Genomic DNA, 25,082 nt, shown 5'->3' on the forward strand with positions numbered 1-25,082 from the left:
CTCACACACACACACACACACACACACATATTCACACACACACACACACACACACACACACACACACAAGACCACTACTGATACAAAGTAGTATCAATTTAAAGATTCTTTTTTTTTTTGAATTGTGCTACTTCCTTACTTCCACAAATAGGTAGGTTTCTTGGTGTCACTTGGAGGCTGCTGTGACCACTGCTGCTGGCCTTATCATCATCATCATCATCATCATCATCTTCTTCTTCTTCTTCTTCTTCTTCTTCTTCTTCTTCTTCTTCTTCTTCTTCTTCTTCTTCTTCTTCTTCTTCTTCTTCTTCTTCTTCTTCTTCTTCGCTTCTTCTTCTTTTCTGAATAGTACTAATCAGGATTTCCAAAGCAAATCGTGCCACGGTGGTTAACTCCTCATTTCCCTCTTTTAATTCTTAGGGCTAGAACGCTAAATTGTCAAGCGCCACAGCTGGGTGGCCAAGGGAAAGAGTTTACGCCAGAAGTAAACTCTTCCAGGCTGCTGTGGACAGTTCCCTTGAGATCCAAGGAGTTTTCTTAGCTGCTAGGGAATCTGGGGTGGCTAGGACGCAGGGTTCAGTCTTCTCCCTGCAAGCGTTGTACGAATTTGGGTCTCCTTTTTCTCTCCTCCTCCTCCCACTCTCCTCCTTCTCTTTTTTCTCCTCCTCTTTCTCCCTCTTCTCCCCTCCTTTCCCTATTCTTCTTGTCCTCCTCCTCGCCATCCTCCACAACCCCAGCTCATGCTTCTGCACAAAAAGAAGCCAATTCAGTCGCTACAGTGCTTTCCAGATCGCACATGTTTCCCCGCCCGGTCCCCGTTATTAAAATAGCAGAAATTCGTGTAACAGAGCCTCGGTCCCCGCCCTGGGAAGCCGCACCCCCTTCCCGCCTCCCTCGCATTCTCCGCCCTCAGCCCACTCCTCCCTACACCAGCCGTCCTGACCCCTCCCCGCCCCCCTCCTGTCCCCGCCCCCAGCAGGGCTTTCACGCTTCATATAAAGTTCCTCTTTTCCCCCCACAGGCTTGTAGTTTCACCACTTTTAGCTTTGGGACCAACACTAGCTATTTCTTCGGAGGCTGGGGACAGAGGTAAGAGCTGTTGGTCCCGGGAGCCTCTGCCAAGGTGGGAGGGAAGTATTAGCCAAGGAGGTCTAAGGAAGCTTGTGTGAAAAAGAGGGGTTATCCCTGGGAGTCTCAGCTGGGAGGAAGTGAGCAGGGCTACCCCGAAATTCGCAAGCGCTTATTCAGGTCACATGCAGGTGATGAATGGTTACCACTGAACCGCTGTCACGTTGGAGTGTTGCTGGAAGAAAACTCTCACGCTGAGTGAGGATTCGAGACAGAAATCCACGTGTGGGTACGGGAGAGGAGAGGAGAAGAAGAAAGGAGAGGGGAGGAGAGGTGTGATATAGAAACAGAGAGAGACAGACAGGGAGTGACAGAGAGAGAGAGAGAGAGAGAGAGAGAGAGAGAGAGAGAGAGAGAGAGAGAGAGAGAGAGAGAGAGAGAGAGAGAGAGAGAGGAGAGCCGGGAATCACTACAGTTTTCCTAGCAGCGGCCAGGGATGGGAAGGGAACAAGCATTAAACGTCTCCTATGTGGCAAGCACTATGCTAAGCGTTTTACAAATATTATTTCAGGATGCTATGTGACTGACATCACGAGGATAGTTGAAATCTGTAGGCTGTGAGGCTGTAGGCTGTATATTCCTGCGGGGAAATACAGAGTGTCCCCAAAGTCTTGGTGCAATGTTTAGCTTTAAACTAAGACTTTGGAAAGACCCTGTATAAGTACCCTTGCGCTCCTCTGGGCACTTTACTAAAGCTTCACGTGGTGGCTGCTAACGAGTGCAGGAGGCGGAGGCAGGGGGTAGAAATATGGTGAAACAAATACAAGCAGCTACTGGTGAGACCTCGGTAGTTTAATTCCTGAGCAAAGGAGAAAAAAATGGACAGAATTTGAGTTGAGTTGCGGAGAATCTCTGAGCTGCCTTTTCCGGCGCAGTTCGTAGGTGCCTGACGAGAGTAGGGCTCTCCCGTTACTCGCCCTGGATCAGAAGTGTGGGAGTACTCTTAGCTCTGTTAACTCCACTTGAAACAGGGGTGGGCTTAGATGCAGCTCTTGAACTGACACTGCACCTCCATCCTCTCTTTTCTCTGGGCGACAGTGACCAAGGTGGGGTCTGGAAACCCTGTGGGTCTCTTGTAAAGTTACATCAGCTCTTGACTTTGATACTACTCTCATATCCCACCAGCTTCTCATATTCTATCTCTTCTCCCCAATCAAATAAGCCTTCCTAGCTCTCATCTCTAGTCTCGGGACCCTGATCTTTTCCTTATAGCACCGTAGGCACATTTATCTTGGGAGTGATGGAAAGTTAACTACGGTGTAAGGAGAGCGTGAGAGTAGAGGCAGAAGGCGTCTCTAAAGGTAGAGTTAACTTTTTTGCTTGGAAACACTGTGAGGCCAGGGTCGGGAAGAGTTTGCCTTAGCCCCCCATAGCTAGGCGTGCTGGGGGTACGGCTCCCACAAGACGTATTCCCAACTGATGTGGCAAATAAAAAGTCCCCGCGCTCACGTGGGAGGGCATAGCAGGTGTGGAGAGCCGTGCGAAGTCTAAAAGGAGGGTGTTGGGTGTGTTGGGAGTGTGCCCAGAGAGGTCATAACTGGTAAGAAGATGATGCCTTCCAGATGAGGAAACGCGGGCCTCTGATGAGAGAATTGGTGGGGAAAGGAGAGAAATAGCTAGCAAGCCAGAAGTCAAAGAAAGCTGATTTACGATCCCTAAGAGTGCGCACTCAGGGCTTCGGAAGTCCTGAAGGTGTCCGGAGGAGAGTAGTGTGCAAAAGAGTGTAGTACGCACAGTCTCAATTGGGAGAGTTGGAATCCTTAATAAAGCAGAAGCCTCCTTTCTCTCTTGATTGTGGGGTTAACGGGAGGGAGCAAGAGTGGGGCTGAAGAGGCTTCACTGGTGCCTCTGAGCTCCCAGGGTCTCCAGTGACTGAAGGGGCCGGGCTCCTGTTTCCTTATCCCCTCTCTTTAGTTTGGGGCCGGGGCGTTTGCGAGAGGAGCAGAGGCAGCAGCAGAGGCGGCAGCGGCGGCCTCGGCAGCGGCACCAGGGGACCCGGCGCGCGGGGCATGAACTTGGAGGGAGGCGGTAGCGGTAGCGGCGGCGGCGGCGGCAGCAGTAGCGAGTGCGGGATGAGTTCTGTGAGTTGCGGAAACGGCAAACTCCGCCAATGGCTGATTGACCAGATCGACAGCGGCAAGTACCCTGGCCTCGTGTGGGAGAATGAGGAGAAGAGCATCTTCCGCATCCCCTGGAAACACGCCGGCAAGCAAGACTACAACCGCGAGGAGGATGCTGCCCTCTTCAAGGTTGTTAACGCATGGGGAACTAGGAGAAGAGCTGAAAGGGAGGGGGGAGGGCCCTTGAGCTCCCGACCTAGGGATACGCCTTGTCCCCAGGCGAGGGAGCAGGGGGAGAGGGGGGAGGAGGGAAGCTTGCTCTCACACCCATCCCAGGTCTTGCAAGTAGCTCTCCCCCAGTTACTGTTTGCAGTAGCAGGCAGAGGAGGCAGGGGCGGTGGTTGGGGTTGTGGGGCTGTTAGGGGAGGACCCGGGAAATGGGTAGATGTCTGTGGGATCGGAACCCTTAGGTACAGTCCCGGTGGAGACCACATGAGAAAACGAAAAGCTGGTAGCTTTCTGAGGTGTTTGCACAAATGAGGGGCCAAGTCACAACTCCCGAGAGTGCTAGGTGAGCAATATCTAGAAATTAGTGCTGCTGGCCCAGACAGGGAGATCTCCTTCCCTAGGCAGAGGGAGCTGAAGGGCTTAGGTTTAGGATATGAGACTCCATTTGTCCCTCTGTCTCTAATACCTCTCTCTGTTTCAGTCGGTCTCTATCTCTTTTAGGTCTTTCTATCCCGGTATCCCTGTGTGTGTCTCTTAGTCTGCAGACAAAACTTGTTCCATTCTAGAGCAGGTTATATGTTGATCTAATGAGAAAATAGTCTTGCCACCTGTAATGTTACAAAAGCAAAGGAGAGAGTCTTTTCTTAGATTTCAGGTTCCTAAGAGTTTAGACAATCCTTCAGAATGTATTCCTTATACAGACTATCCTTCTTTTCCTGTTTCCTTTTCCCTCCTCAACCCCCCCACCGCACCCCCAGGTCATCGGAGATGAAAAAGTCTTGGATTTTCAGTCGGATGATCCAGGTTCCTATCCGGGAAACCCAGTCTTACTACCTGTGTGACACTTGGGCAAACCATTTCTGACTTTAGTTCCCTCCTGTGGGAAATTAAGCCTCAGTTTCTTTATCTGGAGGGGATGATCTTTGAGGCCTCATCCAGATCTAAATCTCTGATTCTAAGATAATGAAGCTGATTATTTGAATAGATAACCACAGCCTTATCAAAATCCCTAAGCTCTTTAAGCTTCCTTCCTCCATTTTTGAGTCATTTTGACATGTAACTGTCCAGTCTATCAGTCAACCAGGTATTCCTCTTACTCAGACCATTTCTCTTGAGCTCAACAATGATATTTCTCAAAGGAAATAGTGTGCAGAAGTACTACTTTATTTGTAAATCAATACCTCTAAGCAGTTTTTTTTTAATGACCAGCATTTTAATTTTAAGTTTCCCTTCTTAACTTTTCTTCTCAGGCTTGGGCACTCTTTAAAGGGAAGTTCAGGGAAGGTATTGACAAACCAGACCCTCCAACCTGGAAGACAAGGTTGCGCTGTGCTCTCAACAAGAGTAATGACTTTGAAGAGTTGGTTGACAGAAGCCAATTGGATATCTCAGATCCATACAAAGTTTACAGAATTGTTCCTGAAGGGGCCAAGAAAGGTAGGGGGAATTTACTTGCTGTTGTTATTTTTAAAATCAAATCTCATTTTCTTGCATTTTAATCTGTTAACAGTGGAAAAACATTCAGTGCCTTAATTCTATTTTGTCAATTTTTTTTTCCTGTCTTCTTGCAAACTGCCAGTCAGGTTGAAAACTCATAAAGGTTTGGCCTCATTCTTTGAGGCACTAATTTGAGTTTTCTAGAGTATTCTTGAGTGTGATTCCAGTCCAAGATCCTATCACAACTTTCCCCCTTAATCACTCCTCCAAGCCTTCCCCCTTCCAGACTTCCCTATTATGATGAAGGGCATCTCTATTCTTCAAGCTAGCCAAGTTCTCAGCCTGGGTATCATCCTCATCCTTGATTCTTCATTTTCTATTATCTTCTCCCCCCCCCCCCATATCTAACCTGTTGTCAAGTTCCATCGATTTCACCTTTGTCACATCTCTCCTTTGCCTCCTCCTCTCTTCTGACACTGCCACCACCTGGTACAGACCCTCACCACCTCATGTTTTCTCTATTGCTGTAGGCTTTTGGTTGATATCCCTGACTTGTCTCTGCCTACTTCATCCTTCTCTTAGCTGTCAAATTGATCTTCAAGTGCAGGGCTGACTATTTCACCTCCCTAATCAATAAACTCCAGTGGCTCCCTATCACCTCAAGGATCAAATATAAAATCTTCTGTTTAGCATTCAAAACCCTTCATAATCTATCCCTCTCTTACTTTCCCAGTCTTCTTACTCCTTATTCAGTCCCATGTACTCTGATCCAGTAACTCTGGCCTCCTTACTGATCCTCAAATGAAATATTCCATCTCCCAACTTCAGGTATTTTCCCTGGCTGTCTTCCATGCCTGGAATCATCATCACCCTCCTTATGTCTGCCTACTGGCTTCCTATAAGTCCTAGCTAAAACTCCCCCCTTCTATGGGAAGTCTTTCCTGATCCCCCTTAAGAGTTTTCCTTCGTTGGTATTTACAATTTGTCTTGTACATAACTTGTTTGTACAGAATTTGTTTGCATGTTGTCTCCACCATTAGACTGTGAGTTCTTTAAAAGTAGGAAATATTTTTTAACCTTTCTTTGGATCCCCAGTGCTTAGCATAGTGCTAGCATGTAGTAGGTGCTTAACAAAAGCTTATTGATTGACCGCCTGACATCACTCACAGAGAGGCATATTACAGATCCCCTGACATTCTTTCTTTGATCAGTCAGTGAATTACTCTAGTAATGCCATAGGCCACATTTCTGGCCATAACTAGATGAGCACTGGACACTGGGGACTTTGGTTATTCCCAAGAGCCTTTAGTGACTACCTACCACCCAAAAGGCTAAATGAGTTTATTTGCTCTTATGAGTATCCTGCCCATCAATCCTTGTAGGAATCCTTTTCTCATTCACAGAAAAATCTACAAATATTGCTGGCAAATATCTTGTTTGATATACTTTCTGGACTGGATATTTTCTCAGGTCCCTTTTCATTCTGTCTCCAAATTTATTTTTTAACCTTAAATTTTATTATTATTATTATTATTATTATTATTATCTTTAATGTACTATTTCCTCTTTGCCTACATACAAATAGGAGCTAAACAATTGGGCTTGGAGGATCCCCAGATAATTATGAACCACTCTTTTGCAATGCCTGCTCCCTACCCATCACTACAAACTCAGGTGAGTCAATGAATCTTGTGAGAGTAAGTCATAACAAAACAACTAGTAAGTTCAGTTTTTAAAATCAAGCTCGTTGGTTATGTGGTAAGAACATGGAAAAAAACTAACGTTTTTTCATTGACAAAATTTTTAAATTTTCAAATGGTTTGTCAAAGCAACATTGGTTTAACTGATGGTGGGTTTTATAAGAATTATGTTTGATGGGAGCAAGGAAGAGAGAGACAGAGACAGACTGAGAGAGACATAGGCAGAGATTAAGATTGAGTTAGAGAGAGAGAGACAGAGGGAGACAGAGAGACACAAAGATAAGAAGGCGTAAGGAAAGATTGAGGAGTAGAATACCTTTTTTTCCCAATTGATTCTAAAATCTTCTGGGAAATAGGCCTTTTGTTGAAATTTATAACTTAGGAAGAAGTGCTTTATCATGTGAAACCACAGGGCAGCTGATCCTAGCTGGCTTTTTCTAAAGTGAATTACAGCTCTGTTTGATTGAATGTGGTGGGTGAAGGGAGTTAATTTTCCCTGTAGTATTTTTGGTGCCAGAGTTTAGCCATATGATGAAGCTTTGCATAAATCACCATTTTGCCACAGTGCCTTGATTGTATTTTTAAAATATTCTTTAACTTGTCAGTGAGATGAACAGCTCATTCTAAACTTTTTTCCCCTGAAGATAGAATCATTCTTGGCCACCTGCCAAATAAGTGAATCCCTAGGAACTCGGGGAGTATACAAAAAAAAAAGTCCTGTATCAAAATGATGATTTGAGATGAGTTCCCCAAAGCCCTCATTCTTCTCTTTTGATCTGAACAGGTTCCAAACTATATGATGCCCCATGACCGTAATTGGAGAGATTTTGTTCCAGAGCAGCCTCACCCAGAAATCCCTTATCAATGTGCAACTGTCCCTTTTGGACCTCGAAGTCACCATTGGCAGGGTCCTACTTGTGAGAATGGTAAGAAGAATTCCAGTCCTGGTTTCCTTTATCTGCAGTCTGTGCTTTTGGCCCACTGATACTGAATTCACTGATAATGAAACCACAGTTAAAAAAAAAATCACTGCTAGCCTAGTGTTGTCTATCAGTGACAAGGAGCTTCCCCTTTCTGAGGACAATGTAAAGAAAGATTTCCATCTACAAATGCAGAGGCAAGATTTCCATCTACAAATGCAGAGGCAAGATGATTTACTGGACTAATGAATGTCTCTTTACTCTATACCTATTAACTGGACTATTCTCCGTCTCTTCCTTTGTCTCTATTGGAAGTAAAAAAAGGAATATTGATCTTCTGGTGCTGATGATAAGTTAATGTATTAAGATTATGGTAATCAAGTGACACTGAATCTTATCCTAAAGAGAAGCCATCACGTGTTTGGCATAGTAGATTTCTTGAATTCTAAATTTTATTCCCAGCCCTATGATGTGGGCCAAGAAATTCCTCATCCTTTCCTATCTGAGGATTCATGAGATAGTGAGGAAGTGCCAAATAGTTTTGCCTTCAGTGGATGGCATATCAGGCTTAGGGTCAGAAAGACTCATCTTCCTGAGTTCAAATCTGGCCTTAGACACTTACTAGATGTGTGACCCTGGGTCAGTCACATCACCCTGTTAGCTTCAGTTTCCTCATCTGTAAAATGAGCTGGAGAAGCAAATAGCTAACTGCCAAAAAACCCCAAATGGGATCATGAAAAGTTGGATATGACTGAACAACATTTTCCTCATTTCTAAAATATGAATTATTGTAGCTCTCTAAAGGCAATACATTGAGATAGGTAGTGGGCAGGCCTTGGAAAGTCAGAAAGCGCTAGGTTCAAGTCTTGCCTCTGACATTAATAAGTTGTGTGATCCTGGGCAAGTCACTATACTTATCAATGTCTTAGGGAACTCTCTAAGAATATTAGTTACAGATGAGTTGCTGATATGTATTGAGGGAGGGAGTTTGCATGCAAGAGTTCCTTATATTGATGAAATAACAAGGGTGTATCAAAAAAAAAATAGCAGCTGTTGCTTCTATCCTACCTTTGATTCAGTTTACTATTCTAACATTACTGTCTCTGTTGTGACCTGAGTCTCTCTGAGAAAGGTGATGGATAGGACCATAGGATTTTAGAGTTGAAAGAAAACTTTCAAAGTCATTTAGTCCAAACTCCTTATTTTAATCATGGGGAGCCTGAAGTCAAGACAGGAGAAATAACTTGTCTGAGGTGACACAGGTAGCATTGAGTAGTTGAGCTAGGCTTTGCATTCCTGCTTTGTAATCCAAACCTAGTGTTCTTTCTGGCACACCTTGATACTCAAGTGGATTCATAATCTCATCAGTTTAAAGTTTCCTCCAGCTCCATGCTCATCCCAGAAGTTTGCCACAGGGTGTCCACTTGATTGAAACGTTTATAAAATGCATTTATAATGGAAGCACTTAACCTTTTTTGGTGTTGGACTCTTGATGAAGCATAGGGACCCCTTCTTAAAATAATGCTTTTAAATACATAAAAATATATATGATTGTAAAGAAAATCAATTATATTGAAATATAATTATCTACATCAGTATAGTATACCTATATAAAAGCATATAGACACTATATAGAAACAGGTTTATAATTTTAAATTTAGATACATTAAAAGAAAGCCAACCAAATAAATTCAATGGATCCCATGTTGAGAATGCCTAATTTATAAGATCATAAAAATAATTTACTAATGCAAAAATAAAAGATTCATAACCCTATTAAGTTCCAGAGGGGTTTTATTACATTTGGACTAGACCAGGTCATAACTCTTAAGGAGATTCCCCCCAACACTGAAAGGAAATTTCACAGGAGATATTTGGCTCAACATAGCAAAAGCAGCATAAGGAAAGACTATTTGATATAGCACATAGGAAATTCTTAATATAGTATTACAGAGATGAGTTAGCATAATATACTAGAGAATGCTAGGACTTTTAAAAGCCTGTTCTTTGGATAGAAATACTGAAAGAACACCTAATAATTTGCTTCTTTTGCATATTCTGGGACCGTTTTCTCCTATTTAACCAACATATGTTACATTCTGTGTATGTTCAGTCAACCAATAAATTGACAAGTGTTTTTTTAAGCACCTACTATGTGCCTGGCACTATACTAGACACTGAGTATACCAAGACAAAGAATTTAACAATCCTTAGTCCCAAAAAGCATTCAGCTTTATGCTGTTAATTCATTATCATGTGATGTATATTTTGTATCTTATATCCACAGCATTCTATATTCACTTATTTGAATTATTCAGAGGTGATTTCCAATATTGCCATATTCTTCCCATTTTTGAGATGAATAAAGCAAGATTAGAACAACATTCCTGGGCCCCAGGTCTATGTACAGTGGAGCTAGATCTATTAGATTGATAGCCATAAGTATTAACTATGAGACTGTGGTTATAAATACAGGATGTCTCGAAAGTCTTAGAGAAGTTTAAAGCCTTAATAATTTAAAACTGCACTAAGACTTTGGGGATACCCTGTACATAAGGAGAGGGAATGACAGGCAAATCTCCGAAGGAAAAATGAGATGAAATAAATGGAAAGGAATGTCCATTGCAGAGTCTTTCTTTATTAAAAGAGATCAGGATTGTTCCTCTCCTTGCTCAGTTCCCCCAAACTCATCAAAAGCAGGCTAAAAAAAAAGTAAACTAAATATTTGAAAAGTTCCCACTCAGTTTTGCTCATGTCAGAAAGTTCAAAGAAAGTGCAGGGAATTCTTTGGTTCCAGGATCTACATGGCAGAACTTTGGGCTCCTTAGCTTCTTCTCCCCGTGCTGCAGTTTCCTACGAGCCAAGATTTCAACCTGGCACCCTGGACCCTTGTCTCATAGAGCTGAGGTGGGATACAGTCAGCTTTGAGCTTCTTGGGTTCTTGCACTGTAAGGCCCACCATAGTGGGCTCTGTGTAAGGCCTCCACTTTATTTCCCAGATTTATTTTGTGGGTTGGTAGGAATAGCAACATTGCTTCACAAAGATGCGGCCTCTTGCTGCCTTTGACTGTCAGTTAAGAAATGATTTGGTTTTTATTTGTAAATACAGGTTGCCAGGTGACGGGCACCTTTTACGCATGCGCGCCGCCTGAGTCACAGACTCCTGGAATACCCATCGAGCCAAGCATAAGGTCTGCTGAAGCCCTGGCCCTCTCAGGTGAGTGTGACGTTCCGTCAGTCTGTCAGTGTAAGCCACAGAGAGAATGTGGTAAGAGCAGCTATTGCTTGTGTCTCACATTTGTGGACTAATCAGTGAGCAGATCTGTGGTGACTTGAACTTCCCTGAAAAAGAGGACTAATCAATCAATAAATATTTATTAGAAGCCTACTATGTGCCAGATGCCATGCTAGATGCTGGGGATACAAAAAGACGCAAAAAAAGTCTCTGATCAAAAGCTAACAATCTAACAAGGAGACAACATGCAAACAGATATATAAAAAGCAAGCTAAATACAGGATAAATAGGAAATAATTAAAAGAGGGAAAGCACTGGAATTAAGAAGAGTTGGGGAAGCCTTCCAGTAAAAGACGAGATTTTAATTGGGATTTTAGTTTCTTTGAGTAAAGGAAGCCAGGAGGCATAGAACTTTAGTTAAGATTTTAGATTTAGTTTTAGATTTTAGTTCCTTTAAGGAAAGGAAGCCAGGAAGCATAGAAATTCATCACTAATATGGTGCTTTCAGGAAACAGTGACTTGTTACAGCATGAAAAGTACAGTATAGGGCAGCTGGTACTGGCCTCTTCCCTCTTTTCCTGCACATGTATACACGTGTACACATGTGTAATATGTGTACATGTGTATGCTAAAATTGAAACTTGGACTATTGGAAGTAAACGATAAAAAACCAAAATTTTATTAAATCACCCCCCTAGAATCATCTTTCTATTTTCTTTTTTCAGTGACCATTATCTGAATGCAATTCCCTATAGTTTATTATTGTTGACTGCCTTGTCAATAAACAAAAGGAGACAACAGTTGTAAACCATTTTACAAACCTTAAAATACTATGTAAATGTTAGCTATTCTTATTAGTAATAAGAATGACGTGCCCAAGTTTCACTTTTGATGATGCATGAGTGGGCACTTTAGCAGAGTTCATTCTTAGCAAATGTTACTGTAGAGCCTGATTTCTGAACAAGGGCTGACAATGAATGTTTGTTGACTGACTGTCTAACTAGCAAATATAGGTAACAACTTTCATTGTGACGATTATCTTTGCATAACAACTAGATTTATGGACCCCAGTTTCTGTCATTTTAGGAATATCTGATGCAGTATAATTGTAGGCCAACCAAAAAAGTTAGATAACTCCTGTGGATTGCGTTGTGAAGGGATTTGACCTGTACGATTGGTATTAACGTTTGGTATTACTCACCTTGAAACTACCCCCATTTTAAAACTGATGTTAGAGATTGTGCTATATGGGGGGAGGGACAGGGTGAGGTTATTTTTCATAGTGGCTTTTGGACACTTGATTTTCATTGATGGCAGTGTCAGAGCTAAAACGGAAAAGACACCAGAAGTCACAATGACTGAGAATGCATTTTGAGAGGAGGTGTCTTAGGACTGTAAGAATTGTGTATGAGAACATCTGTGTTTTTAGAACTTTCATATTCTTTTCATGGGTGCCCCAGTCTGCGTGGGTGCTAGAGGAGTAGGAAATAAATAGCTATTTATGTCAGTGTGACCTTGTGATAACTGACGTCACTAAATGAAATGAAACCTGCCCCAAGAGTCACCTCCAAAAGGCAACACCTCTTCTTTGTCAGTAGATATTCTGCCTGAGCCCTTGGTGCTGAAGTCTGTCTGCACAAACACATTGAGTGGCAAGCTGAACCAGTTCTCTAGACTGGAGGAAACAGGAAAGTTTTATGGGCTTTGTCTTTGGGAGCCTTCCTTGTCAAGACTGATTTGTGTCTTTTGATTCAATTCATTGAAAAGATGCTCACTTTCCCCACTTAAATATCCACAGCCACTGAATATGTAGTATTGGGGGATCTGAAACCTGTCCAGAGCCTTTGCTTAAGATTTTAAAGAACTCTAACTACTAGGGCAACTTCTTCCCCTTCATCTTGTAAATGTTATTTAGGATCTTTCCTAAATAGGTAAAATGAATAAATTTGCATATCTCACCATCTAAAACATTAGAAGGACTTAAGGACTGTTGTCAAACATCAGTGGACAGATAGATAGGCTTTTAATTAAATTTGTTTAAATGTTGCCTTTAAGAAACATTCCCCCCCCCCCATTACTGGTTAGGTTGCAAAGCATTTGTGGGTATACGATATTTCCTTTCATTTTGACAAAATCCCATTTAAAAAAATCTTCCCTTCCTTTCCTTTCTTTTTCTTTCCTTTTTCTTCTCTGCCTTTCCCTTTCCCTTCCATTTCCTTTCCCTTCTTTTCCCACTCCTCTTCCCCTCCCATCTCATTCATTCCCTTTTTTCCATTTCACTTATTTTCACTTTTATCCAATGATTCCCATAAGAATGCTTGCCTATCACTCTGTCTCGAATGAGATGTGGTACTTTTAGTCCCCCACTTCATGCCTGCTCTAGTCTTTCCACGGAGCATGTCCTCAGAGGATATATCACCCAAAGCTGAAGAAAAGCACAAAGGACAGAGCACCAAAGCTTGGGAAACATCATTCTTTTCACTGGTTGCAGCTGACTCTAGAGTTAGCTCTCTTGTTTGAAAACAAATTCTTGATAATTAGTACAAGACTTGCTATTTTAGAAATATTAGCCCCATCATCAGCAATATGAAAACAAGTTAAATATCCTTTCGGCGAGTTAAAATCTTTCAGTGTGATGTCTGATAGGATGGGCATACAGTACTTTTCTGTTGATACTGACTGTGAAACAAATCTCTCTCTTCAGATTGCCGGCTGCACATCTGTTTGTATTACCGTGAAATACTGGTGAAGGAGATAACCACCTCGAGCCCTGAAGGCTGTAGGATATCTCATGGCCAGAGCTATGATGCCAGTACACTTGATCAGGTTCTCTTCCCCTATCCAGAGGATAACGTCCAGAGGAAAAACATAGAAAAATTGTTGAGCCATTTGGAAAGGGGAGTCATTCTCTGGATGGCGCCTGATGGGCTGTATGCTAAGAGACTTTGTCAAAGCAGGATCTACTGGGATGGACCTTTGGCATTATGCAGTGACCGTCCTAATAAGCTGGAAAGGGATCAGACCTGCAAACTTTTTGACACGCAACAGTTTTTATCAGGTATGCATATGCTTGTCTAGATGTCTGTTAGTGGTATAGCTAGGAGGGAGGTGGCAGTAAGGATAACTAGCTTATCTACACATAGTCCAGAGACCTTTCCTATGACAATTCTGCACCCTGCCAAGGATCATCCAGATTTTCTGGTTCATCTGCCATACCTGTTATCCCACCAAACATTGCCTTGTACTCTAAGTTGGCAGGGGTGGGGGATATGGAAATCCAGATGAAATGCTTGATAGGATGGCCTTTTACATTCTGGTTTTCAACAAATAGTATCCCATGAATAGAAATCTAGGTGTTTTAGCAATATGTTCTCTGAGAGCATATGTAATAATGTCTCAGACCTTTAAATTTCCTAGAAAAATTGTAAAGGTTAGAGTTAGAAGTATGTTATTAATAATGCAAGCTCAGATGTATCATCTTTATGCAACTGCCTTTTGGCACATGGAAACTTGAAATGGGTCTATTGACTTTGACTAAAGAGGGAAATTATTAAGCGTTATTGTTTTGAGTTATTTTTGTGATGCATACATTTACATAGCATGTGTTGATTATAATGGGCTGCTTTTGCAATATACCTTTTGTTATGTATTTGTTAGATTTCTACTAAACTAACTTTCCCAATAACAACTGGTCCACTCTTTTGAAGCCTATCCTAAAGGACTAATTGTGGGGTCTGGGATTGCCCCTTTTGGAGAGGAGAAGGAATGGATAGTAGCTGACCATTGCCCATTTCCTGCCCTTCATTCAACCTTTAATCCCATAAATTTATCATTGATTTCTGGCAGCCCCTCCCTAGAAGTCCTCCATCTTTACATGCATCCTTTGACCCTAGAGGTTCTTCTTACTGACCTAGAAGGTTAGGCAGATGCCAGCAATGCCAGGCTGAGATAGTCTAGGCCTTTGTAGAACCTCTTAAATGCCATTCTCTCTCCTGAAAAAGTTACTATTTTGGTCTTGATCATTTTAGTTTACACTCTTAACTTGAGATTTATTTGAAATGAAAAAAGTACATAGGTCGAGATAAGGATCGAACCTGTTATTTCACTGATTTAGGGAACTCCTGGGTGAGGACGCTTCCTTCATCGGTGTTGGCTGACACCTTATCTGCAGCTTAGAGTTTTCAGAGCATTGAAAAGTTAAAAGATTTGCTCTGGGTCAGATATCCAGTATTTGTCAGAGGTACAACTAAAACCTAGGTCTTGGTGTCAAGACCACTTCTCTATCCATTGTACCATGCTGCCTCTGGTACACGTAAAATAACTGTATTACAGCTCCTGGAAACATTTGTAAAATGTTCTTATAAAATTCACTGGTTATTGCCTGCGCTCCTGTTTTAAGCAAACTGAATTGGGGTTGGGGAAAGCATGGCCTATATTTGGACTTACAGTTTGCTGACCCAGAGGACTTAAACAAGAAGGAGGTGACAATTTTTCTCTAAGGAAGTAAAATGGCAAGGGTACTTAATGGGTGACTCAGTGGATGGAGTAGTCAGGAAGACTGGTGTTTGAATTCTGCCTCAGACTCTTACTAGCTGTGTGACCCTGGATAAGCAACTTCCCCCAGTTTCTTACTACTGTAAGATAAGGAGGTCAGACTCAATGGCTTTGAAGGTTCCCTCCAGCCCTAAATCTGTGATCCTATAAAGTAAACCCTTTAGGTTCTTAGGGGCAACTTAGGCAATACTACAGAACTCTCTTCAGGCCCAGACTTCAGTTGTTCCATTGTGCTCAGTTGAATGGGTACCCTATGGTACTGGAAGGGGAAGGGCGGTAAGCAAAGAAAGCAGCTAAGCCCACGTTTGTGGACCCTGCCTGCACTGGATTCAGAGTGTCAGGATGGCCTCTCTAAAGGTAGAACAAGGTTAAGAGGAAAGGACACCAGAAGTAGGGTCAGAGAGTCTAGGGTCCAATACAGGCCCTCCTTGTCCTCTCTGTGGATCTCTCTTGGCCTCAGTTCCTCATCTTTAAAAACGAGGGGACTAGACTGGGTGATCCTTCTGGATTATTTTGGCCCTCAGGTTCTGCAGACCTGATGAGTGAGGTTGCATAGGATTGGAGATTGGAAGGAGCCAGAGAAGGCTGTGCATTGTGAGCTGGGCACAGCCAGGGTTGGGCTTGCCACAGATAAGAAGGCACTGCCTGCTTCGGTTGAGGGAAGTCACACAAGTAGGGGCTTTTAGCTCAAGAATCCTAAGAAATTCAAGAACATCACTTCTGCCTTCCTGAGTTCCCCTTGAAGTTCCACTCTGTATTTCCTTCCTGTTCTGAGCTTCAGCTGCGTGTTCTCAAGCCATAACCTGCTCTGTACCTGAAAGACTGGTGTATTCAAGGAGTGCGTAGAAGGATTTCTGTAGAAGTTATTATTTAAGCCAATTACCAGAACTCTTTGAGCCAGTTGTGATTTGTTTATACCTGGAATGCTTCCCTCTCAGGGCTGTTGTGAATATCAAAGATCACTGGAGATCGGAGCCTAGAGCTAATAGTGGAAGGGAGTGAGCTTAGAGGGCGCCTAGTTCACCCCCCCAACCCCTTCATTTCAAAGATGAGAAAACTGAAGTCTAGGGGGGATGAAGAGACTTGTCCAAGGTCATATAAGGAATAAGTATCAGAGGCAAGATTTGAATCCAGGTCCTCTGACTCCTGAATCAGAGAATGTGCTTTCCATTATCTAGAAACCTTAGAGTGCTATATAAAGATCAGCCAGTATTCTGATTATTTGTTGTTGTTCAGTCAGTTCAGTCATGTCTGAATGTTGTTCAGTCAGTTCAGTCTTCATGATCCCATTTGGAGCTTTTTTTTGGCAAAGATATTGGAGTGGTGGGATGCTATTTCCTTCTATAGTTCATTTTACAGATGAGGAAACTGAGGCAAACAGGGTTAAGTAACTTGACCTGGGTCATACAGCTAGTAAGTGTCTGAGGCTGGATTTGCACTCAGGAAGATGAGTCTTTTTCACTTGAGGCCAGTACTCTATCTACTATGTCACCTAGCTGCTGCTGCTTCTTCTTCTCCTTCCCATTCTTCTTCTCCTTTTTCTCCTTCTTCTCCTTCTTCTCCTTCTTCTCCTCCTCCTCCTCATCCTCCTCCTCCTCCTCCTCCTCCTCTTCCTCCTCCTCCTCCTTCTTCTTCTTCTTCTTCTTCTTCTTCTCTTCTTCTTCTTCTTCTTCTTCTTCTTCTTCTTCTCCTTCTCCTTCTCCTTCTCCTCCTTCTCCTGCTTCTCCTCCTCCTCCTCCTCCTCCTCCTCCTCCTCCTCTTCCTCTTCCTTCTTCTTCTCATTATTAAATTATTATTATTATTATTATTATTATTTATTATTATTATTAGAGAGCTGGGAGATTACCAGAACAGAACTGAGACCACTCTTCAGCTCTGGGTGTTCAGATGGCATCCACATAGGCAAAATCAAGTGTAGAAATGAGCATTTATCCAGTGTACATGGGTTATGTAGACAAATAGCATAGACCACAAACTCTTCTTTTCTCTTACCAGGCTTTGGGGAGGTTGGTCACCCAGCATGTTGCCTCAGCTTTCTCCTGTCCTGGACTTGTTTCCAGGTTTCATTGAAGTAGTTCTGTTTAGTTTGAATTCTGGAAACAACTGCCTACTCTGACTCTCCATACCCCCGTCTCTCACATAGTCAAGTGAGTTAGCTAGAAACTCTTCTGCGTTTGAAGAGGATGATGGAAACTTTTTTCATATCTACCCATCCAGGATACACAAACTGTAAGGGACAGTCCCCTGAAAGCAGGAACCAGGAGCATCTAGCTGATAAAAGAGGCATCTAGGGCTGTGGCGCATTTTAAAACTATCCTGTCAAATAGATTTGGAGACCTGAGATGTTACCCTTTCCTTAATGAACTGAAACAGCCCAAGACAGGAATGTTATCTTGAACACCAACAAAGGGAAGATGGGCTGATGTAATAGACTGAGCATTTCTCTGTTCAGTGAGGCTCCAGTTTCAATTATAAGTATTCAGGGAAGGAGCTGCAGGTCTGGGCTGTACTCTGTCTCCAGACGTACTCTTGTGCTTGGCAGCAATAATCAATGGCTGATTGATTACATATGTTGTTCCATCCCACATCACCCTTCTGCTTCAGCAGGTGCCTGAAAATACATTTCAGCCTGAAATGTTTTAGGCATGGTACTTACTAAAAGATGTCCAAAATGTGTAGCATGAATACATCCCAAATTGAATGCAGTCTATGACTCACATTACTTCTTCAGGGTATACCTTTATTTTTCTTTGTAAAGAAATCTTATTTTATATGAGGTCTAAAATGATCTAGACTAAAATGATAATCAGAGGCAGCTAGGTGGTGCAGTGGATAGAGTGCTAGGCCTAGAGGGAGGAAGACTCATCTTTGTGAGTTCAAATATGGATTCAGACAATTACTAGCTGTGTGACCCTGGGCAAGTCATTTAACCCTGTTTGCGTCAGTTTCGTCTTCTGTAAAATGAGCTGGAGAAGGAAATGGTGAACCACTCCAGTATTTTGCCAATTAAACCCCAAAAGGGGTCATGAAGAGTCAGACATGACTGAACAACAAAAATGATACTCATTTTAGGTCAAGGATATTGGAGACCAAAGCAATAATCTGCTGCAGGACTAGGGAAGGTTAAATAACAGTCTGTAGAGCATAGATCCATGCTACCAGCCTTCAAGGGAGACAGGACCTTAGAAGGTCACCCAGACTGTCTCTAAGTTACACAAGGGAGGAAGTTGGTGACTTACCCAGAAGCACCCACTGAGTCACTAATAGAGCTGGAATGAATACCTGGGTCTCCTGCCTGCTAGTCTGTGCACTTTCTTCTGCATCCACTATGCTGCTTCCCAAACAATGAAGTCTTCTCTCTGCCTTGGCTTGCCTTGGTTTGGTCACAGAGTGAAGCTCTGTGATTTATTTGAAAGTAGGGATGGCATTGGAATGCCACAGAAGTGACATGGTAGATAGAGGGAGAAAAAAGCTCAGGAAACATTTCTTTAAATTTTTGATTTTTTTCCCATGGAAAATAAAATATTTTAAAACCTTTTGTAGTTAAGTAACCGCTCTCAAACTATGATGACCTTTATGAACATTATATTCCTTTTGCACTCTCTTCTCTCTCTCACTTTTACTTTCTCCCTTTTTTCTCTTTCATTTTCTTTCCTTCTCTTCCTTCTGTCCCTTGCTCCTTCTTGCTTCCCTCCCTCCCTTCTCTCACTCATTCATCTTAGCAGGTTCACCCTTATTCATCTCTTTTTTTTTTCCTCTTTCAGTACCTTTCCTTTTATTCCAGGGGTATTTAAATACCTTGAGGTCTATGAACTTAAAAAAATTTTTTAAATAATTTTTCAATATAATTGATTTCCTTTGTAATTCTATGCATTTTGTTTTATGCATTTTAAAAACATTATTCTGAGAAGAGGGGTCCATAGGCTTCACCATTGTGTCAGAGGGGTACATGACACAAACAGTGCTATTTTACACTGCCACATCCTTTATGGACACATGCCTTGTCTTCTAGAGCATTATTACTATTAAGCATTTGCTGTATGGCTTGGAAACTTATAGTCAGTGGAGACAGTTTTCTGAATGTCCTTTTTTAATCTCCAGAGTTACAAGCATTTGCTCATCATGGCCGCCCTCTACCAAGATTCCAGGTAGTTTTGTGCTTTGGAGAGGAATTTCCAGACCCCCAGAGGCAAAGGAAGCTTATTACAGCCCAAGTAAGTGACTGGCATTTAAAAATTTTGGTTCCAAGTAAAGAATGAACCATTGTAACTTGGGTAAATAAAATACAGAGACAGAGAGAGAGAAAGAGGAGGGGAGATGAAGGGAGAGGAAGGAAGGAAGGGAGGGAGGGAGAGAGAGACAGGAAGGGGGAGAGACAGAGACAGAGACACAGAGACACAGAGACACAGAGACAAAGAAAGATAGAGAGAGAAACATATAGAAACAGAGAGATATACAGAGAGAGATAGAAAATGATAAATATACAGAGAAAGAGAAAGGCAGAGACAAAGATGGGAGGAGGAAACAGAATGCAATAAACAGCACGAAAAACTAATCTTCAAGGAACTTCACTTCTGTTCTTCGCCATTGTATTGATTCCCTGCATGATCTTAAGGCAGGCAACTTAACCATAGTGTACCTCAGTTGTCCTCATCTGTTTAAAAAAAAATTCCTATCGCATAGAAGTGTACTAGGAGCTGACAATCTGACTCTTCTATGAAATTCTCTATTTTCATTTTGAAAAAATAGTCTAGATGAAATTTCCCAATTAGCCTTTTTCCGTATTAGGTCTTAAAGCTAGCTGGAAGGGATATTGGAGGTCATTTAATTTGACCCCTTAATTTTTAAAGGGGTTTTTAACCTGGGGTTAAAAAAATTTTTTTGGGGATAACTGTATATCAGTATATTTGGTTTTGTTTGTAGTCCTATGAATTTTATTTTGTGCTTTAAAAAACATCATTCTGAGAATGATGAGAAAAGATAGGTTTCATTGGACTTCTAAAAGGATCCATAGCACAGATGGTATTAAGAACCCCTGTTTTACAGATATGGCTCTGAGAAGCGAGGTCAGGCAGAAAAAGAGCAAAGATGAAATTTGGACTTACGTCCTCTGACTCAGTCAGTGGACCCCACCATCTCTAAAAGGATGAATTTTGTAGGTCCCCTTCATCTAGGGAATGATACCCTTGCAATTTTCTCTGCCAGAAAGCTTTTCTGACTTGTCTGTCTGTAAGAGGGAGGTGGGTTACTGGGAATTATTCAAATCAGAATTTTCTCCATATCCCCAATAACTCGAGGTTTTTGTCCTTACAACAAATGCAATAAATGTGGGAAGTTTTAGTTTATTGGACTCAAGCCATTCAGATAATTGCCCCAGTCCTCAGTTTCATTTTACCTGGATATAGGTAAAGTTTCAGTGGCTTGTAAATTTCAAGTCACAGGTAAGAAAAATTGGGAAGGAACCTTAGACTTCATTTAGGCAGTTTATAGTAGGAGGCGCAGAACGAAGAATCACCTTGCTCAGGAACACAAATCTAGACAGTGGCAAGGCCCAGGCTAGAATCCAGGTTTTCTTGGGTCTAGTCTAATACACTTTAAGTCTCAAGAAAGAAGATCATCAGTAGATTCTGATTAGCATTTCATGTGAAATAAACATCTGGATGAATAATGGGGAAAAAGTCAACTATCTGGATGCTTCCCAAAGTCTGTATGTTTTGGTCTTGGGTGGATGTAGACTCAGATTTGCATTTCATAGTGATAGTGTTTGTTAGCTGATTAAGAACAAAGTGCACTTCATGAAGCATTATCACTGTCTTTTTTTTTTAATTTATCATTAAGGTTGAGCCATTACTAGCCAAACAGCTCTACTACTTCGCTCAGCAAAATAGTGGACATTTTCTGAGAGGCTTTGATTTACAAGAACATATTACCCGGCCAGAGGATTACCATCGACCAATTCGACATTCCTCCATCCAAGAATGAAAATGCTGAAAGCAAGTTTTTAAAAATGGCATCACAATGAATGAATTAAGAAGAATAGCTGTGAAACTTTTTTTTCCTTTCTTTTCTTGAGCAACACAGTATTGGGGCAACAATTCAGGAGAAATCTCAACTGGATTATGGACAAGTGATAAGATATGTTAGAATGAAAAATGGACTCATCCCAAAAGGACTCATAGCAGTGAAAGGTCTTCTGGGTTGTCCATTGAGTTATTCTGGTCTCACAAGGATTCTGCTGTCATTGGGAATAACTGGAAAACCAACCAAATAGCATGTTTACATTTACTTAAATGTTATCTTTGATTTGATAATGGCTATTTCTTACTGAAGATGGAAAATACTGCCTTTTCAGGATTGAAATTTGACTAGGATGATATGGCTTAAGCTAGGGCAGCTAAGTGGTACAGTGGATATAGCGTTGTACCTGGAATCAGGAGGACCTGAGTTTAAATCTGGCTTCAGACACTTACTAGCTGTGTGACTTTGGGCAAGTCTCTTAACCCTGTTTGCCTCAGTTCCTCATCTGTAAAATGAGCTAGAGAAGGAAATGACAAACCACTCCAGTATCTTTGCCAAGAAAACTCCAAATGGGGTCACGAAGAGTTGGACACAACCGAAATGGCCGAACAACAACAAAATAGCAAAAGCTATTTATGTGTTCTGAATCTCAGGGAAAATAAATCTGTTCATGAAGTTATTATATCTACATATTAACACATTAATTAGCTCACAGAGAAATTATAGCTCTTGCAGAAAAGTTTTTGACCAGAAGGGAATTATTTTTGGGCATAGACTAACTCAGTAATGGCTCTTTCCATGAGGATCATGGGTTTCATTCCCATAAGCCACCTCTTCCCCTCTTCTGATACCCTCTAGTATCCTAAATCATGGTATAAATTGAGATCTTCCCCTTGGGCTACTCCCATCCCCTCCCCCAGCTTAGAAATGGAGTCATAATGATGGTTAAGATTAGGCGTGTATACTTTCAGTGTTGTGCGGGGAATAGACAGAAATGTGTGTGTGTGTGTGTGTGTGTGTGTGTGTGTGTACAATTTATAAATAGATGTTCAGCTTTTCCTCTATGATTTGAAAAATGTTTTAGTACATTCTTCAAGAAGCAGTTCAATTGCTAAAGGTTTTTACAGCTCGTGACATTTTCCCTCTTGTTTTGCTCGGTTTGTTTGGCTATTAGTCAGTTACCCATGGTTACACTAAAGAGGAGGAGCCTGGACAGTCAATGTGATGACTTGTATTATGAAAATTGATGACAGCATTGAACTTATTGCAAACTCTGAGTTGTTTTTGCTTATGTCTGGATGTCACATCCTTCCTTATACCAATAATTCTTTAACAGAGGTTTGGATTTGTTATGCTTTGTCCAATGTGTAGATGAGGAAATATATTCACAAAGACAACCAGTTCCTTAAATAGTTCTTGCAAATTGTTTAGGAGAAGTGGAGTGTGTATTTCCCAGTACAAAACATGCTTTGGGGAGTGTGGAATACTGGAAAGATTATTGGACTAGGAGTAGGTACATTTCTAGTCCTGGCTACCCCATTTACTGTGTGTGTGACCTTGGGCAAATCATCTCACTTCTCCAGGGCTCAGTTTCCTTATCTGTAAAATGAAGGATGTTGGCTCACTTCATCCTCAAGGGTCTCTCCCAGCTGCAGATCCTTTGACCTGTGCTTTTCTATGTCCTGATTTCAATAATTTTTTGGTAGATGCAAACATTGACTTGAAAGTATTCCAACAGCTAGTGAGTGTATCTGGCCATGCTCTTAGGGGTGTGGAGGTTTTTGTTTTAATGCATTGTAGTGATGTATACATCTTATAGATGCAAAATATTGTGGGGTATATTATCCTATTTGTGTGGAAGGGAACTGGTTCACTATGCTTGTATCTTCTATTATTTGTAAGACAAAGGAAGGTTCATAATCACTCTTGAGTTAATGTCTCTGTTATCAGGATTCAGTCTGTATTTTCTTCAAGGCAGAATGCTCAGATACAAATCAATCCTTTGAAGGTGCTCATAGCATCGCTTTCAGAATTAAGACATATATAATTCCCATTTAATTTAATTCTGAAATCAGACGCTAGATTTCAATAAAAGAAGTGGTTTCAATATGAGGTTTTTAAACCATTTTAGAAATCTATACTCTCACCAGAATACTGCTTTTAGAGTAATGTCAGATTTTCTGTCATTGGCTGAGAATCACTTCCTCTTTGTAACCTTACTGTCTCTCAGTCTGACTTTTGGAAGGAATGGAGGCTGGTATATGGCCTAAAGGGCTAAGATAGGATTAAATGATCATTGAAAACATCAAGATCCTGAAGGGCACAGTTCACTTCATTTATTCATCTTTTCATTAGAAAACCAGGATCAGTAGACCAGAATGGTAGCAGAATCAGTCAGTGGCCATATTGCTGCTGACCAAAAATAATACAGGAAGGAAACAAACATTTTAAAAACATCTACTATGTTCCAGGCAAACATTATCCCCTTTGATCATAACAATAACCCTGAGGAATAGGTGCTATTATTATCTTCACTTTACGGTTGAAGAAATTGAAGCAGGCAAAGGTTAGGTGACTTGCCCAGGGTCACACAGCTAGTAAGTATCTGAGATTGGATTTGAACTGAGGTCTTCTTGACTACAGGATCAGTCTCCCTCCACCCACTGTACCACATAGCTGCCTCTAGTTTCAGGACAGTGGAACACCTTGTTGGGTGAAGAGATGATGAGAGAGAGAGAGAGAGAGAGAGAGAGAGAGAGAGAGAGAGAGAGAGAGAGAGAGAGACAGAGAGAGAGAGAGACAGAGAGAGACAGAGAGAGAGAGACAGAGACAGACAGACAGAGACAGAGACAGACAGATGGACAGAGACAGAGATGCTTTGGCCCCCTGAGGGGGGTAGTTGATTGCTCCCAGGTTTACCTGTAGAATTTACCAGCTGCTGGACAAGAAGAGGCAATATTTTCTGACATATTGCAGATAGGTCAGCTGAGGGAAGTTAGAATTACCTCCCTGCCTTTGGAATATTGCCTCAAGAAAGAAGAGATGGACCAAAATGGAAAGAGAATGATCCAACGGGAAAATTGTAAAGCTGGGAGATTGGAAGGAACAACGTGCCACAGCAGTGGAACATCTGCATGATTGGTACCACATGAATACACATGCTAGTATGCCTGGAGCCTATGTTCAGAATAGTCTGTCTTTCAGACTCAGAACCCTTGGGGTTAGGTTTCTGTTACATGTCACTCTGTGAAATGCCCAGAGGACCACTAGCATTCTTACATAATAAGGGCTTCTTAACACTCAGTGTTAATTCTCCAGCAAACTAGATGTACAGCTTTACCAGTAAGAGGCCCTGGCACAGCTATTTGCTTTAGCAAAAATCCCTTATTTTTCCTGTTCTTAGGCAGAAATATAGTGTGAAACATTGTTAAATTGTGGAGGACTAAAATAATAGGATGACAAGGGGTTATAAGGAAGTAGAAAAGACGAGTGATAATGAGTAAAAGTCTTTACATTCCATCCCATCCTCCACAACCATAGCTTTGAGTTAACAAGGCAGGTGCCAGAAAGTAAGTAATCCAAGAAAGACTTTGTAGTACGCTAATATTTCCGAAACTATTGTTTATGCAATTGCTGTTGTGGAGCTATGGAAAAGTTTTTCATTTTCTGACAACTATCTCTGAATATAATTGTATCATGAATTTTGTTGTAAAGCGATCAGAAAGGGTGGCATTTGTAATATGTGATAATCTCCTATTGTTTTAAATAGTTAATTGCCAATAAAGTCATTTTTACAGATTGA

The 25,082-nt window shown here is 41.5% G+C and overlaps 1 protein-coding gene across 1 annotated transcript; it reads left to right on the forward strand.

Annotated features, from left to right (window-relative positions):
* Nucleotides 1–988: 988 nt before the first annotated feature.
* On the forward strand, nucleotides 989–25,082 carry IRF4 (interferon regulatory factor 4). Its single transcript, XM_020976679.2, has 9 exons — nucleotides 989–1,089; nucleotides 3,043–3,377; nucleotides 4,667–4,853; nucleotides 6,439–6,527; nucleotides 7,338–7,479; nucleotides 10,583–10,690; nucleotides 13,413–13,766; nucleotides 19,364–19,476; nucleotides 21,101–25,082. Exons 2-9 carry the CDS (start codon nucleotides 3,138–3,140, stop codon nucleotides 21,242–21,244), a joined length of 1,377 nt encoding a protein of 458 aa, XP_020832338.1. The 5' UTR covers nucleotides 989–1,089; nucleotides 3,043–3,137; the 3' UTR covers nucleotides 21,245–25,082.

The sequence above is a fragment of the Phascolarctos cinereus genome, unplaced genomic scaffold (assembly GCF_003287225.1).
Source record: "Phascolarctos cinereus isolate Bilbo 61053 unplaced genomic scaffold, phaCin_HiC Scaffold_4;HRSCAF=312, whole genome shotgun sequence".
Classification (NCBI taxonomy): Eukaryota; Metazoa; Chordata; class Mammalia; order Diprotodontia; family Phascolarctidae; genus Phascolarctos; species Phascolarctos cinereus.